Source organism: Sceloporus occidentalis, unplaced genomic scaffold, assembly GCF_023333645.1.
Source record: "Sceloporus occidentalis isolate IW3139 unplaced genomic scaffold, rSceOcc1.0.p SCAF_4, whole genome shotgun sequence".
In the NCBI taxonomy this organism is placed as follows: Eukaryota; Metazoa; Chordata; class Lepidosauria; order Squamata; family Phrynosomatidae; genus Sceloporus; species Sceloporus occidentalis.
Window position 1 is genome coordinate 66,610,330 of NW_028316984.1, and position 16,822 is coordinate 66,627,151.

At 39.2% G+C, this 16,822-nt stretch overlaps 1 protein-coding gene across 6 annotated transcripts in view; it reads left to right on the top strand.

The window, feature by feature from the left end:
* ZNF148 (zinc finger protein 148) overlaps positions 1-16,822 on the top strand; it is a 50,706-nt gene that overhangs the window by 17,722 nt on the left and 16,162 nt on the right. For 5 of the 6 annotated variants that reach the window (XM_089520214.1, XM_089520215.1, XM_089520212.1 and 2 more), the window contains 4 exons: positions 443-788; positions 6,202-6,330; positions 13,449-13,572; positions 14,167-14,250. In XM_089520214.1, the coding sequence (XP_089376340.1) occupies positions 459-788; positions 6,202-6,330; positions 13,449-13,572; positions 14,167-14,250 (667 nt within the window). In that variant the 5' untranslated portion in view covers positions 443-458. The remainder of the gene's footprint in view (positions 1-442; positions 789-6,201; positions 6,331-13,448; positions 13,573-14,166; positions 14,251-16,822) is intronic. The other variant, XM_089520211.1, reaches the window with a different exon arrangement.

Sequence of the window (16,822 nt, forward strand, 5' to 3'; positions counted from 1 at the left end):
GTCCCAAATCTCAGCCCAAGGAGGTGGTGGGATTCTGATGACCTTAGCATTCTACTCCTGCTTTGTCTTGATTTACTTTGTGCTGGAATGCTAGCTTATGAGAGTCTAAGATAAACTACATGCCCCTAGTTTTAATACTCATAGTCATTAATATCCCATTCTGAAATATTCCTACTAGCATGAGTACAGATTTTAGCTTTGTACAAAGTTTTATCTTGTTAAGGATCCTCTTATGGAGAAACTTGCAATATCTTGAACTGAGATGTTTCTAATAATTAGGGAGTCATTTATTACTTGTGCACTATGTACTTAATCGGGAAATACCATAGTATTTTGAATAGCTTTGTCAATGAGACAGGACTATGTTTCTTTCTCCCCACATGTAGTTTTTGAGTACTCTGCTTAGCTTCCTAATTCTGGATTTATTTTATTTTTCCCATAGATTATTGCACTTAAGAATGAACATTGAAGATAAACTGGGAGGATTATTTCTTAAATGTGGTAGCATAGAGCAAATGCAATCATCTAGGGGTATGGTTGGAATGGGTGCTGCATCTCACCAATCATCAATTTCTGTGGAACGGCAGGAAGCAGCCCTTCAAGACCGGGCTATGGCACATCATGAAATCCTTTCCCCAGGTGAAGTGCTACAAGAAAGTGAACTTCGACAACAAGAAATGATTCCACATGATGAACTCATGGTTCACGAGGAGACAGTGAAAAATGATGATGAGATGGAGGGACAAGACAGACTTCCACAAGGACTTCAATATGCAGTTAGTGTTCCGGTAAGCATTTTCTTTACTTTCTTTACATGCCACTTACAGTTGAGAACAACTGATCTGTTATTTAAAAATATAGCAGGCGTAACTAAATTAAAACCAGAATAAACGTATTAGTTCCTTTGGGAAAAACAAGTGGAGCTTTGACAGACAAAAGCAAGCAGGAAAGCGATACATTTCTTACCTTGTTTTATCTGTGATATTTCTTGTATGGTTAAGGCATTACTCAAATAGTGATTCAAATTGTAAGTTACAAACAGAGTTAAGAAAAAATGAGCAGCTCATGATTCTCTTATTTCATCTTTAAAAAAAAATAAGGAGACGAAGAAGAATGAAGAAATGATTAATGAGAGATATAGTTTGCAGTGAGCTTATGGCAAGGGTGATTTGAAGACAAGGATAATCATTGCCATTTTTTTTTTACAATCTCAGGTATTCTTGATACTGGAAGTTAATTACCAATAATTAAGAAAATGTCTATTTGTACAAGTGTATACAGTCGGCCCTTTTTATACACGGATTTCTTATACATGGATTCAAGCATCCACGGTTTGAAAATGTTCAAAAAAAGTATACATTTCAGATATCAAACCTTGATTTTCCATTTTTTATAAGGGACACCATTTTGCTATGTCATTATATTTAATGGGACTTGAGCATCCATGGGGGATCTTGGAACCAAACCCCAGTGTATAACGAGGGTCCACTGTATAGACATTACACTTTGATTTAGAGTGCCTGCACACTGGTTGTATAAATGCTTTAAATATTTCAAATATGGTACCTGCTGTATCAGTAGAAATAACGCATTGCTGAAGTTACTTCTAAGTCAGTTTTACTATGTAAATGTAAAATTATGGTTTCTCACATTGCAGTTGAGTTAGATTCTGTTTATATTGTTGGTGGGAACTTTTAGAAAATTGTAGCTACAGTCACCCCTCTGTTTTCATAGGGGATCTGTTCCGGACCCCCTCCCCCCTGCAAAAACAAAAAATCACTAGTATTCAAGCCCCATTGGCTTGAATGGTGGCACGCGCCCGGGGGCATCCATGGACATGTGCCTTGGACATGTGCCCCATTTTGTCCCCCTCTGTTTGCCAACAGCAAACGGGCAAGGGATGCAGATTCCAAATCCGCGAAAACAGAGGGGCGACTGTATTTGACTGTTTGGTCCATGGAAACAAACTGACCAATTTTAATGTAATTTTGAGTTCACACTAATAATTTATTTCAAAGGTTTTTAGAAACCAGGTTTTTCTTTTTGAACAACAAACCTCAAAATGGGCAGCCAGCTTAAAACCTGCATAAAATATAAAGTGCACCCTTCCCTTATGCAGGAATCCATTCCGGACCCCCCTCCCCCCGGTGTAAGGGAAAAATGCGTGTGCTCGAGCTCCTTTAGAAGTAATGAGGCTTGGGCCTGCACTGTGCCATGGGTGCACACCCCATTACTTCCTCCGGGTTATTTTCCAGCGCGGCTTCCAGTGTATGCAGGAAGCTGTGTAAGGTGCGTCATAGTATGATGCAGATGCACTATATTATGAAACCAAATGCTTTAGTTGCAAAGCATTAAATTACACATGGCTTGATTATAAACCAGTCTTCCGAAAAAAATGAAAGTTTAAATATCCCAAATAGCTGCTAAAATCACTGTTTCATAATTAGAAATAAAAGGGAAGATTCAAACTTAGTTCTGCATCAGGTGGAATACTGGAATCTAGTATACGCAGAAGGAGGTGATCATCTCTGGAGAGCTGGAAAGTATTCTGGAGCAAGGTTTCGGGGGAATATGAAGGGAAGGAGAAGAGGGACCATCTGTTGCAACTGTTAGTTAATGGATATTGCTCAGAATATATGCCTTTTACTATCAAAACATTGTAGTTTTATGAGACATTTAGCCTCATCTGTCAGAGAGCTCGGGTGCCACAATAAACTACAATTCTCAGGATTCCCTAGCACTGAACCAGGGCAGTTAAAGCAGTCTCAGACTGGATTATTTCTACAGGGTGTTTTGGACCACTGACAGCTTTACTTCAAGTGCACTATACATGCAATCTGTGTTGATGCATGGGTGAAAATGGGCCCCTGTCAATTGCACAGTTGCCCACCCAATTCTAAAATAGTGCTGTTTCTATGGTGGTTGTTTTGACAGTAAAAGACATATATTCTGTGCTATAGCCATTAACTAGCAGTTGCAACAGATGCTCTTTCTTCTTCTTCCCTTTATATTTTTTGGACTAGTATCTGTCTGTTAAATATCTCTGTGGTAATACTCTATAGATTGTAGAGACAAAATAATAAAGATTTCATGACTATTTTATAGAAGTAAAATGCTGTCCTTGGGCTTGGGTTCAAAGCTGAAGTGTTTCACTTAATTTTAGACAGATTATGGCAGGTTAAAAAAAGACAAATTCCCCCCAAATACCCCCAGCTTGGAAAACAACCATAATCCTGAAAGAATGAAATATTCTCAGAGATGTGACAACAGTGTAAGACTATATTTCCAATACAGTGGAACCTCGGTATCCATGGGGGATTCATTCTGCCCCCCCCCCCGATACCAAAAATCTGTGAATGCTCAAGCCAACGTTGTCTCCAATGGCAGCGTGTGCATGCAGCCGCACCACTGTTAGGGACAGTGAGAATTCAGGTGAAGTCTCAGCATGCGCCACCACTGGGGACAACGAGGGCTGCCCCTAATGGCGATGCAGACATGGGCATGTGCTACCGTTATGGACAACGTGGGCTTCCCGTCTGTAAAAGCTCATTTCCACAAATGGCAAGTCCACAAATACTGAGATTCCACTCTATAATGGAATAATTTCCAGACATTAGAATCAGAAATTTTGTTTGCAGCAATGCTAGGTGTCTAGTTGGTCCAATTCTGTATTAGAATTTTGACACTGGAAGTTTTATTTGAAAAACATAGAAGAGAAAACTGATGTTACAGCAGTTGTGGATGTTTAAACATGCTGCAGATACACACAACAATAGTTTATAACTTCTGGAATTACACACAAGAAAGAGGTGAGATGGGTGTCTGGGGGCTTGAAAACAAAAAGGGCACATTTGAGGCTCAAGTCTTGCAACTTGCTCTGTCTGAGATCTTTTATTCTCAGCTGAAACCCAGTGGTCTTGGCTGCAACAAAGGTATTTAAGGAGAGGGCTACAGAGAAGAAAAAATTGACTGTGTAGGGCCTGTTACAGACTGCCAAAATAAAGCTGCTGCTTCGGGTCTCTTTGGAGGTATGCTGTTTAAATGATGCATGCATCCTAAGAATCCGGAAGCTGCACCAAAGCTGCACTCCAGTGCTTAGGAATGGAGTGTGGCTTTGGCGCGACCTCTGGACTCTTAGGACCCATGCGTCATTTAAATAGCATACCTCCAAAGAGACTCGAAGCAGCTTTATTTTGGCAGTCTGTAACAGGCCTAGGGAAAGTTTCTTTCTCTTTAGCAATGGATTCCTTTATTAGCAGGAAGTTGGCATAGATGCCCCTCCATGTTTCTTTCAACTATTTGATTCTCCTAACTTTGCCAATCTCTTTCTCCATAATTGTGTTAGCTGGAGTCACATCTAGGCTAATTCTTGAAATAAGTTTTAATTATTATGGTAGTTCTACTGACAAAAAAGCAGTGTCTCATTTGGGGCAGGGTATTCATTGACAAAAGAAAGGCTTCATTTAGAGCAGGGATGAATGAGATGTTTTTGGGCTTCAGTACTTGTAGGCCCAAAACGCACTGCAGAAATCGTCCAGTTTGAGACTGCTTTGAGGCCGTGGCTCAGTGCTAGGGAATCCTGGGAATTGTAGTTTATTGTGGCACGAGAGCTCTCTGCCAGAGAAGGCTAAATGCCTCACAAAATTACATATCCCATAATTCCCTAGCATTGAGCCAGGGTCGTTAAAGCAGTCTCAAACTAGATTATCTCTACAGTGCGTTTTGGACCGTAGTCTTTCAGCATTAGGTGTGCTGGCTAGGGTGATGGAAGATGTGGGCAAGAAACATCTGCAAGATATCAGTTGTCCTCCTCTGGTTTGGAACATGAAAACTTTGGTTCAATACCAGCATAGCCATAAACTTATTGCAGAGTAGGAGTTGTGTGGCATATGTTGCGGGATTTTTTAACTATCCCAGCAGCCCTAGCCAGCACAGTTAATGATACAGGATGCTGGGAATTGTACCCATATATACTCGTGTACAAGTCAACCTCATGCATAAGTCAAGGAAAGATTTTGGGATAAAAATCATGGATTTTGATATGACCTATGGATAAGTCGAGGGTAAAACTTAGGGGCTATAACAAAAGATAGAAAGGGGAAAACACCACTTCCGTCCCTCCTTCTCTGGACCTCTCCTGACCACCAGATGCTGGAGGAGAAGTTTGAAAATCGGATTGGGGAGGAAAGGAAGTGGAGTTAAATGCGGTGTTTCTTTGATGAATAGAGAAGGCTTTAAAATCGGATTGGGAAACTAACTCTCTCTCTCTCTCTCTCTCTCTCACACACACACACACACACACACACACACCACACACACACACACTCCTGCCTCCAGGCACGAAGAATGGAGAAGAGTGGGGTATCATGGTGGTGCTTGTTTCATGACCTTTCTAAGCAGTATTAGTGTATTGATGCATATTAAGTGGACCTAGGATTTTAGGGTTAATTTTGTGTCATAAATTCCTTGATTTATAGATGAGTATATATGGTAGTTTAACAACATCTGGAGAGTCACACAATTCCCACCTCTGCTTCAATTGATGTGTATAGACAAATAATTCATTCTTAATTTCAGTTCACTTTGTCATGGTTATAATAAACACTGCTTGTTACCACAAATATGAATGAGAAACTTAAAATATTTTGTCTGGAGAAGAGAAGGTTAAGAGGTGATATGATAGCCCTGTTTAAATATTTGAAGGGATGTCATATTGATGAGGGAGCAAGCTTGTTTTCTGCTGCTCCAGAGACTAGGACCCGGAGCAATGGATGCAAGCTCCAGGAAAAGAGATTCCATCTCAACATTAGGAGGAACTTCCTGACAGTATGGGCTGTTTGACAGTGGAACAAACTCCCTCAGAGTGTAGTGGAGTCTCCCTCCTTAGAGGTCTTTAAACAGAGGCTGGATGGCCATCTGTTGGGGATGCTTTGATTTAGATTTCCTGCATGGCAGGGGTTTGGACTGGATGGCTCTTGCAGTCTCTTCCAATTCTATGATTCTATGGTAAAATATCTTTGTTAAGTGTTTAATTATGTGTCGCACATAATCCAAGCAGTAAGGGCATAGGTATTTGAAAATAGCCACTCGGTAAAAAAACAAAACAAATGAGTATAAAATAGCTTGCAGGGATATTGAGTTATTTTGAGTTTGTCAAAATGCCTTGTACATTTAAATAATATGTTATATTTGTTATCTTAGCAGATCAACGTGAAACAAGAAATTACCTTTACTGATGTAGCAGAACAGCAGAAAAGGGACAAAAAGTTAATGCGAGAAGGTTTAGATATGCAAAAGAAGAAAAAAAGGAAACAGCGTTCACCAGCAAAGGTAAGACCATCAATTTGAATCTTGAAGACAGCCTGGTGATTTACTAACTGGGAATAATAGTATTTTGATATGATGGATTCAGTGATCTAACTATAATCTCAAAGCAGAGTCAAAAGATATTTATAGCATGTTTCTTTGAACTTCTTTTCACAGCATGAATACTTAGCATACTTTAACATGTGATCCCAATCAGCTCTTCTCTCCAAATATTGTTTTTTCTCCAGCATATAGTTTTAAGGACTATGTACCAATAGTTATGACTATTTAGCTAAATAAAACCACAGATTTTGTAGAAGCAACAATGTTGGAATTATTTAAATAGCATAATAATTTTAACAACTTTATTTTTATTCAGACAGGGCATTAGTTTTGAAGTTAATTATTGTTTCTACTTGAAATTAAGTACAGTGGTCCCGTCCCTTATGCGGGGATCTGTTCCGGACCCCCCCCCCCCCGCATGAGGGAAATTCCGCGTATGCTCGAGCCCCATTAAAGTCAATGGGGATTGTGTTTGCGGCTGTGCATGTGTGCTATGGGTGTACACCCCGTTACTCTTTCCAGGGTGTGGCGCCGCTTCTTCCAGCGCAGCTTCCAGCATATGCTGGAAGCTGTGTAAGGCAGACCACATATAATGGGGGTGCACTGTAGTTACCTTACAGCATGGCCAGGGCTCTGCTTGATCAGTGGCTTGTTTGTATGCTATGCAGGGTAGGGTAGGAAAATAGCTACCCTCTCTTACCTGTAGTGGATCTGGAGGTCTCCATGTGGCAGGGTAAGAATTACTCTGACTCATTTGGACTCTTGGGGGGAGATTCTGGTGAAAAAGACAAATCCTTGTCTGATCCACTCCTGGGAGTTAAACAGGAAAACTGTATATAGTATTGGCTATTGCCAATGAGATTATTTATTTAATTTACTTATATTTCACCTCCCTCCTCCAAAGGGGCTCATGGTAGGGTTTTATTTTATTTTTTAATTATTAATTTTATTTATATTCTGCCTTTTCCCCAAGATGGGAACTCAAGATGATATAAGCATTCAAAAGATTACAGTTAAAAAAACTGAGATAAAAATAAAACTGGATTAAATAATTAACCATATTAAAAGCATAAATCTTTTAAAAAAGTTTTTAAAAGTTAAAACAATACAATTGAAAACAATACGCCTCTTACAGCCCTTTCCTTAAAAGTCTTCTGTTTTAAAATCCTGTCTGAATAAAAAAGTTTTCACCTGCCAGTGAAAGAACAGTAAAGAGGAGGGCATTCTAGCCTCTCTAGGAAGGGAGTTCCAAAGTCTAGGGGTTGCCATTGAGAGATCCTTCTCATGTTCCCACCTGCTGTACCTGTGAAAGGGTGGGAGTAAGAAAAGGACCTCTTCTGTGGATCTCAGGATCTGAGCATACCCATATGGTGAGATAATGGTCTGTCAGCCTGGACCAAAGCTATATAGGACTTTATAGGTTATAACCAGCACTTTGAATTGTGCCTGAAACAAACTGGAAGCCGGGAGAGCTGTTGGAATAGGGGAGTCACATGATCTCTCTAATCAGCCCCAGTTAACATTCTAACTACAGCTCTTTATACCAATTGAAGTTTCTGAACAATCTTCAAAAGCAACCACACGTGGAGTGCATGTCTGCCAGAATTGGATGTAGTTGGCACACAAGCTTTAGGTGTGCAAAAGCACTCTTGGCTACTGTAGAAACCTGGGCCTCCAAGTTCAAGGCTGAATTCAAGAGTACAGTCGGCCCTTCTTATACATGGATTTTTTATACACGGATTCAAGTATACACGGTTTGAAAATATTGCAAAAAAGTATAAATTTACCTTGATTTTCCATTTTTTATAAGGGACACCATTTTGCTGTGTCATTATATTTAATGGGACTTGAGCATACACGGATTTTGTTATACACGGGGGATCTTGGAACCAAACCCCAGCGTAAAACAAGGGTCCACTGTACACCCAAACTGTTAGCCTGCAATTTTAAGGGGAGTGTAACCCCATCAAGTACAGGCTGAATCCCTATTCCCTGACCTGCCTTTCAACTGACCAGGAGCACCTCTATCTTTGTCTGGATTGAGTTTGTTTGTTTGCCCTCATCCAGTCCATTACTGATGCCAGGCACTGGTTTACAACAAAACAGCTTTCTTGGAGATACAGAATTGAAAGGAGATATAGAATTGAGTGTCATCAGTATACTGGTGGCACTGAACCCCAAACCTCCAGATGACCTCTTCCCCCAGCCCCCACAGTTTTATGTAAATGTTGATCAGCATACTGGATAAAACACAGTTTTGAGACACTCCACTCACCAATAGCCCCCAGCACCACCATCTGGGTTCATCTCTCCAGGAATGAACAGAGTCACTGTAAAACAGTACCTCCAAATCGCATCTCAGCAAGGCAACCCAGAAGAATACCATTATCTAATTATAAAATTAGACAATAAGATTTCATGAATTATATTGTACGTGATCAATTCTGTGAGGATATTGTATGCTAAGTATTGGAAAAAGGAACAAATTCCCTCAGAAAAAGAATGATTTATAAAGTTGAGAGAAGCAATGGATCTGGATATATTAACTTCTATTATGAATGATACACCAAGAAAACCCACGGAAGAGAATTGGAATTGTCTTAAACTCTACGGGAAGATAAATGATTGGAATTTTGATTAAAGATAATAAAATAAACTTTTCTTTGTCGTGAGAAGAAAACAAAAATAAAACTAATTGATAGAATTAGAAAATATAACCCCTCTTCCCCCCCTCCCCCCCAGTATTAGTAAGGGAATAATGTTGGCAATAATCAGAAATAAGAAGAACTGAAAGATACTATACTTTAACTCTCATTTTTAATAAAGGGAACCATTTCCCAGTGAACGGAAAGAGTGTAATTTGTCCTGGAAGCACTGACCTCCCTTTATTCTCTCATCCATCCAGTCTTGAATACAAAGTTCTGTCTGCTGGAATTTTGTAAGTTCTTTGGCATTGTTTTCCTTTGCTTCATCATTTAGAACCTTTTTTTACATGCTCCTAAGTTTTACCCTCGACTTATCCACAGGTCATATAAAAATCCATAATTTTGGCCCTCAAACCTGCCCTCCACTTATACATGAGGTCGACTTATAGTCGAGTATATATGAGTGTACTCAGATCCTACCTTGCTATTTTATGTATTTATCAGTCTCTCTCATGCTTCCCTGCTAAGAAAAGCAAGGGTTCACTCATTGTGGTTTATACCTATTTAAAGATCCTGTACACACCCTTGGACTGTACCTGTTGAAAAAAAGTATCTTTTCAGTTTGATACTTGACCAAGGTGCCATGCACATAGTTCAACAGAAAATGATAACAGTAGTCTGCATTCTCTTCTGTGGGACAGAGCATAATAGGCCTCTAACTACCTAAAAAGTTTTGCTGAATGACTGTCAGATGCAAGGGTGTGCAGAAGAATAATTATTTTGCTTCTGGGCCTACCATGAAGTAGCTCTTCAAATGGACTGCAGCCTATCTTCAGCTGGACTTGTTCCCAGCTTTCTCCCAGTGTTATGTGGTCAAAATCCTATTTGTTTCGTCATCATGAGCTTCACAGAAAATTAGGGTGCCTATTTGTCTCCTTTCAGTGAGAGAGGATGCTCAGAATGAATCAAGTCCACCATCCAAGCCATGTTCTCATTCTAAAAGTCAGCAAGAGCTTCAACAGACTTTTTTGCCAAGGTAACAAGAAAATCCCCAAGAGACATCAGGGAACTACTTAGACCAGGGTTTCTCAACCAGGTTTACCCAGAACATTAGCATCCTCTGAGAGGTTGCTAGGGATTCTGTGAGAGATTGTGATTTGAGGGGGAAAGCATTTTTTTAAGCTGTAAGTTTAATAATACTTATGCAGGGGTTCCCTAACACTTCTGTAGCAAGTCCTGGTGGCACAGTGGTTAAAGGCCACAACGAACCCACAGGACTCAAGGTTGACTCAGCCTTCCATCCTTTCATAAGTAGGTAAAATGAGTGTCCAGCTTGTTTGCGGTAACTGGCTAACATATTGTAAACTGCTTAGAGAGTGCTTAGTTCACTATGAAGTGTCACAGAAATGTAAAGTGCTATTACTGTTATTTCAAGAGATCCTCCCAGGTAACAAGCTTGAGAAAGGCTGTTCTAGACTATCATTCTCCCATGTTAATCAGCCATTCATGCCCTAGCAGTTCCAAATCCAAGTGAGTCCGAATCCCACCAGTTCAGGACAACAGAACTATAGATAGTCTTCCACACCCAAGTTGCTATCATCCCACCCAGCACAGAAACCAGGTCCAGAGTGTACACTGCAGACTGAGTGGGGCCAAATGCAAATTGGGAAAGAACCATGTCTGTCATGGAGGCCTCGAAGTCTTGAGCCACTCTTGGTAAGATTTCAGCAACAGTTGAAATCCTTTAGCAAAATATGCTGAGGGAAATACAGCACCGTATTTGAGGCTACCCCAAATGGCTCAGGAATGGAGACTGTTGTGTAGTAAGATGAGGGGTACCCTCAACACAATCCTGGGCACCCATCTTAGTTTACCTGCTAAAAACAGACAGATTGATGAATGGTGATACCTTGTGAAGATGACAGAAAACTTCTCCACCTCCTGAACTCTGTTGCTGCACAGAGAACTCAGGAGCAGTGTTGATAGGAATCTCATCCAACCTGGCCTTTGTGATACAGGCACAGTAGAGCACTCAGCCAGGATCAAGTCCTGGATAGCTGTTCTTTTGTTGTTCACCCACCTGACATTCAGCAGCTGTATTTTCAATCCAGAGGCTTGTTACCAAGGTTATTCAGGCCTTGTGAATCATTTTGGAGATACCATCATGTTGCCCTCTCTCACGGCAGCATAACTGACTTTCCCTACTGACCTGTACACTTGCACTGGCCACTTATTTTCCCTCTACCTCTTTCATTCTTTAAAAACAGATTTTTTCTGAACCCACACTTCCTTATCTGTTACACTTTCAATTGCTGTGAAGAGCTGCTGGTTACATTGATTGGGCTAGGAAGGACTTTTATCAACCGGTGTGATTGGACCTGATGCAATATAAGTTTTAGCTGTCTCACAGTAACTTGTATAATTATAACTTAGAATTGCAGATGCTCATTTATGTTTCTATTAACTGTTGTAATCTATTGTTGGAGTCAGTAGAAATATTGGACTTTCCAAATAGGATGGAGCAGAGATTGTGGAAACACTCTCTCAAGGGGAAGTTCTCCATAAAAGTCTTCAGCCTTGCTCAGGAGCTGATATTTCTTGTCACACACACATCATTCTTAACATGGCCTCCTGTTAGACTTAACATTTCCTGCACCATAAAAGTTGTACTAAGCTGCTACCAATAATAATGGTGACTGGCCTTACTCAAGAAGCCTGTCTCTGTGTGTTTACAGTCCCTGCCTCATCACAACTTGTTTTGTAGGCACAATGGCTCATTGCATCTTATTAGTGTTGTATAGGAAGATGTCTGAAACTGAACAAGAGAGATTTGGAACAAGATATGTACTACAGAGGCATTTTTGAAAACTGGGTTTGAAGACTGCTGCAGTTTTAAAATCCTACACATTACACTGTGTAAAAAGTATGTAGAAAGAACCACTTGGAAAGTTTTGTGATGTGCATACATCAACTGGGTTGGATATCAGCCAGAAGTCACTACATAGCTGAATTTCTAGAGAGACCAGATTTCTTTTGGAAGCAAACATAAGTAATTATATAGTGTATTTGCATTTCTGCTGCTCAGAGTATATGATGATGCAAGCCCCTTGTGGAAGTTGCCCAAATATGCCAAAACCATTAGGATCTGTCAAAATGGGTTTTCTCTGTTGCTATGTCTGATTGCCCTTGATTGAAGACAAACTGCCAAACATCATTTGCAGGGACAAACTTAAAAGGGTGCACATGTACTTAGAATATGCTCTGAAGAACTGCACCTGTTTAATGAATTCAGGTTTAGGCTTGTACTTTTGAAGAGTGTCTTTGTGACATGACAAACTGCTTTAAAAATGAGGAGCCAAAGCAAGGAAGTGCTTCTGCAGTTACAAAATAGCATGTACAAAGCAAAGGTGCACCTGAAATAGCTATTTGATTATTGGTCTCAGTTTTAGGTGCACAGTTATGTAAAACAATTCAAAGGATAATAAAAAAACAACAATTGAACATTGAAGATTTATTAACAATGTCATGTTTTATTATATATCATATGTCATTAAAACTGATACAGCTTAAGACCATCAGCTCAATCCTTAACTAATACAGAAGATGTAAGTACATATTTTTAATTTCACTGACACATTACATTTACAGAAATACATCTCTTATCATCACTCTACTTGTACTAATGGCACCCCTTTGAAGTAAAAAACAAAGTTGCTATAGGTGTCTTACAAGTTTTGAGCAATACAGTATTAGTGGTTTTTCATTATGTAACATCTGTTTTATTTATTTTGTTATCTACTCTTTCCTGGGCTTAGAGTAAATTAAAGATTCTGCTCAGGACATAATTGCATATTGAGAAGTTGATTTACATGTTTTTTTTTAAAAAAATAATCCCATCATTTGGGGAAATAATATGTTACAGTAGCATCAACAATGTTCTGACATATTTGTGTTTTGGAAGGTAAACATTGTAGAGCTTGATCTGGTACAGTGGTACCCCGGGATACGAATTGACCGCGTTACGAAATTTCCGGGGTACGAAAAAGTTAGATTTAAAAAAACTGTTCCGGGTTACGAAAGATTTTTCGGGTTACGAAATTAATTTCGGCGCGAAATTCAAATCGGAAGCGCGGCTAGCGGCTTTCCAGCGCCTTTTCGGGTTGCGAAATGTATCGGGTTACGAACGGCGCCGCGGAACGAATTAATTTCGTAACCCGAGGTAGCACTGTATATTACCTTTTTATATATATTCCACCTCTATAAAATATAAGGTTCAATCATGTCACCTAAGGAATAGTTGAGATGTTTAATTTTTATAGTCCCTTCTGTTTTCCAGTGTGGCTTTATATAAATGTTCTCTGTTGTTATTCACTTGGATCTAATACAATTCTTCAAAAATTAATATGAGACTAAATTTTGCCCTTTTAAAAATAGATCCTTACAATAAATGAGGATGGATCACTTGGTCTGAAAACTACCAAATCTCACATTTGTGAGCATTGCAATGCTGCCTTTAGAACCAACTACCATTTACAAAGGCATGTCTTCATTCATACAGGTACTGGTGGAATTTAAATTGTCTTTTTTGTTAACTAAAGAACTGCTGAACCCTAAATAATGCACCAAATAATGGGAAATGATGTGTACTTTAAATTCTAAAGTGAAGGAAATGTGGCATCTAAACTTGGGTATTCCATGCACCAAGGTGTCAAAAAATACCATAAAATGTATTTTCCTATTGATTATCTGAAATGTACTCAGACATATTTTCTGTATAAGGATATACTGTGTTCATAAACAGCCCAAATTCTAGCTTTATTTTGATTAGAAAATAGGCTCTTGGTTCTTATTTGGGCAGTGAAAGATCTCTAGTTTGGATAAGTGAAAGAGATGTTTAAATCCACCTTTTATAGTGTCTTGCATTCTAATACCCTGCTTTTGTTCATGAGCTGCACCAGTCTGTTAGCATTATAGAGTCACAGAATTAATAGCCAGTGTCTTTCACCCAGATAGTTCAGACATATTTTATTTTGGAATTCACTCAGATTCTGAATTCCAATAGTCAAATATTTTAGTTCTCAACATAATTTGTTAGAGACAAATTATTTGTTTGTAGCTTTTAACTTACAGATGTGGAATTATATTGTTTAAGGTGAAAAACCATTTCAGTGCAGTCAGTGCGAGATGCGTTTCATACAGAAGTACCTGCTACAGAGGCATGAGAAGATTCATACCGGTGAGTATAGTCCCTTGAGTATCTTTACTGGTGTGCTTAAACAAGTGTTCCTCAAAGATGGACAAAAACTGGGTGATTATGCAGTCTCTCTTTTAATATATAAAATAATGTAGGTGTGTGATTAAGCTTTACTGCTTTTCTTTACCATTATGCCCTCACTGCCACTAATAATGGATGTGTGCAAAGCTTAGGAAAAAATGTGTTTACTGTTGGGCAAAGTAATAAACAGGAATTTTCCCAGAACTATTGTGGCCAAAATGCCTAACCCCTAGACATTTGCACCTTGTTTCTAAACAAAATTACTTACAGACAATTATATGAGAGAGAGAGAGAACGAAAGAAAGAAAACCAAAGACCAAATAGAGGGAAACTGGTCCAAAGTTAAAGAAAAATAGTTATTTATATGTGTTTGTTTTGTAAACTCTGCTTCTGGAAAACCACAATTCTATAAACAAGTTTGGCTTTAATGGGTTTTTGGCATTTTGGTGCATGGCCTTTCATTACCTCCATAAATATTTAGAGATAACAATTCTTTTTGACTCCTAGATGCCAATTTTCAGCTTCTATTTCAGAAAATTTGAGCTGGTAAATCAGCTGGGTGTTACGTGGTGAGAGATATTTATTAAGTTACTATTGTATAGTGCTTCGTTTGTGTGGAAACCTTAAGAGACCAAAACACAAGATCAGATTGTTTTCACAGGGGATGTCCATGCATTGGTACTCTTGGAATATTTGCACCTTAATTTTAGTAATATTTGCGTTTGCACTTTGGTTTGCATTTCTGGGCCATGATTTCCTTGCCCATCGCCTCCGGTTCGTGTAATTCTTTCTTCTGCTTTCAGTTTAATTGAACAATGTGATGTTGGATATATTCTGCATATGACAAGAAATTCATTTTATTTATTTTTTTCACAGTTGGCATCTATACATTTTGCATCTGTAAACTGATTTAAATAAACTGAGTGATAGATTAAGTCGCACAGTTTACTAGAGTATATAATTTTTTAATACTAAAGGGGAAATTGATGTGTGGGAAAGACATTGACAATGAAAGGGACGGAGCACTGAGATCATAAGACTGATCATCTTTTTGTGACAAAGCAAGCATAATTAGAAGTCTGGAAAAGAAAGCTAAAGAACAGAGGGTTGATTTAGTAAAGAAAGGAAGCAGCAGTTCCCATAGTCTGTTACTCAGAACTCCCAAGTAATATGAAGACTGAGGGGAGCTGCCTTTGACTATTGCTATATTTTGAGCATTGATCTCACACAACTGGCATCTATACCACAAGTGAAAGCAAGGAGTGCAAAGCACTGTGGCATGCAGCATTGTTTCTCCACTGCCAAGGTACAATTGGAAAGTTTTTCTTTTGGTATCTTAGCTAGGCAAAATCTCAACTCTCTCAACTCTAGTGCCCTCCCAGGCATGGATTTAAGCAGCCAATGAGAAGCAGCTGTGCAAGACTTGCAGAAGAAAAAAAAAGTCTGGACTGGAAGCTCACTCCCATAGCCCTTTGCCCCTTCTTTCTAGTGGTTTTTTGCATCTTTCTCTAATTTATGTGATGTTAACTTCATTTGCTGCGCTGTGAGATCAAGTAAAAAAAAACTTTGGGAAGAAAGGAGTACAGAGATGTGAGAAGAAACAATTTAAAAAGCATATTTTTTTAAAAAAAATTGCTTGCAGGAGAGAAGGAAGATGAAAACGCAGTTTGGGGCAGGTCGTGCCTCACTCTGCTCAGTTAAAAATGGAAATACCATTGCTGCAGGTAATATAGGATGACCTACAGAGCTCCTGGGATGAGTGATTTGACAAAAAGAGAAAAGTGCAATGAACACTTTTGTTGGATGTGGGAGGAATCTGTCTCTATGCCTAATTTAATGTGAGGAAAAAGATGGCCCCTTTTTATACCATATCCACTAATCCAGTGGTTCACCTAGCTATTGAGGATGTTGAAGGGGTAAGAAAGAAAGGGGTGAACCTACCCCCCTAAAAGAATGCATAGCTTACTTTTAATGTTTTTATCCTCACAATAGTCCTGTTAGACTGTTAGACAGGTTGAGCTGTGACTGTGTCAAGGTGACCACACAAGCTTAATGGGGAAGCAGGGTTCTGAACTTCATATCTAGTGTGTCTTGGACAGCCAAACCTGGAATGGAGAAGGGACACAGAGGTCATGTAATAATCCTTGATTTCTGAGAGACAGCTCATAGAATCATAGAGTTGGAAGAGACCACAAGGGCCATCCAGTCTAACCCCCTGCCATGCAGGAAATCTAAATCAAAGCATCCCTGACAGATAGCCATCCGGCCTCTGTTTAAAGACCTCTAAGGAAGGAGACTCCATTTTGGTAGGATTTGGAAAAAAAGATACTGTTTTTGAGCGTCTAAAATTTGCAGTAGTGTAATATCGTTAAAAGGCTAACCAAAAGGCAAGAACACTTGTAATAGAATATTGTTGTATCTTCAAAACTAAATAGGAAGTCTACCCCCATTGTATTTTGTGCAATGACCCACAAACTTTGGCCACCACTGTCTTTCACCGTAATTGTTCTCCAGGATTTTCCAAGGCTCAGTG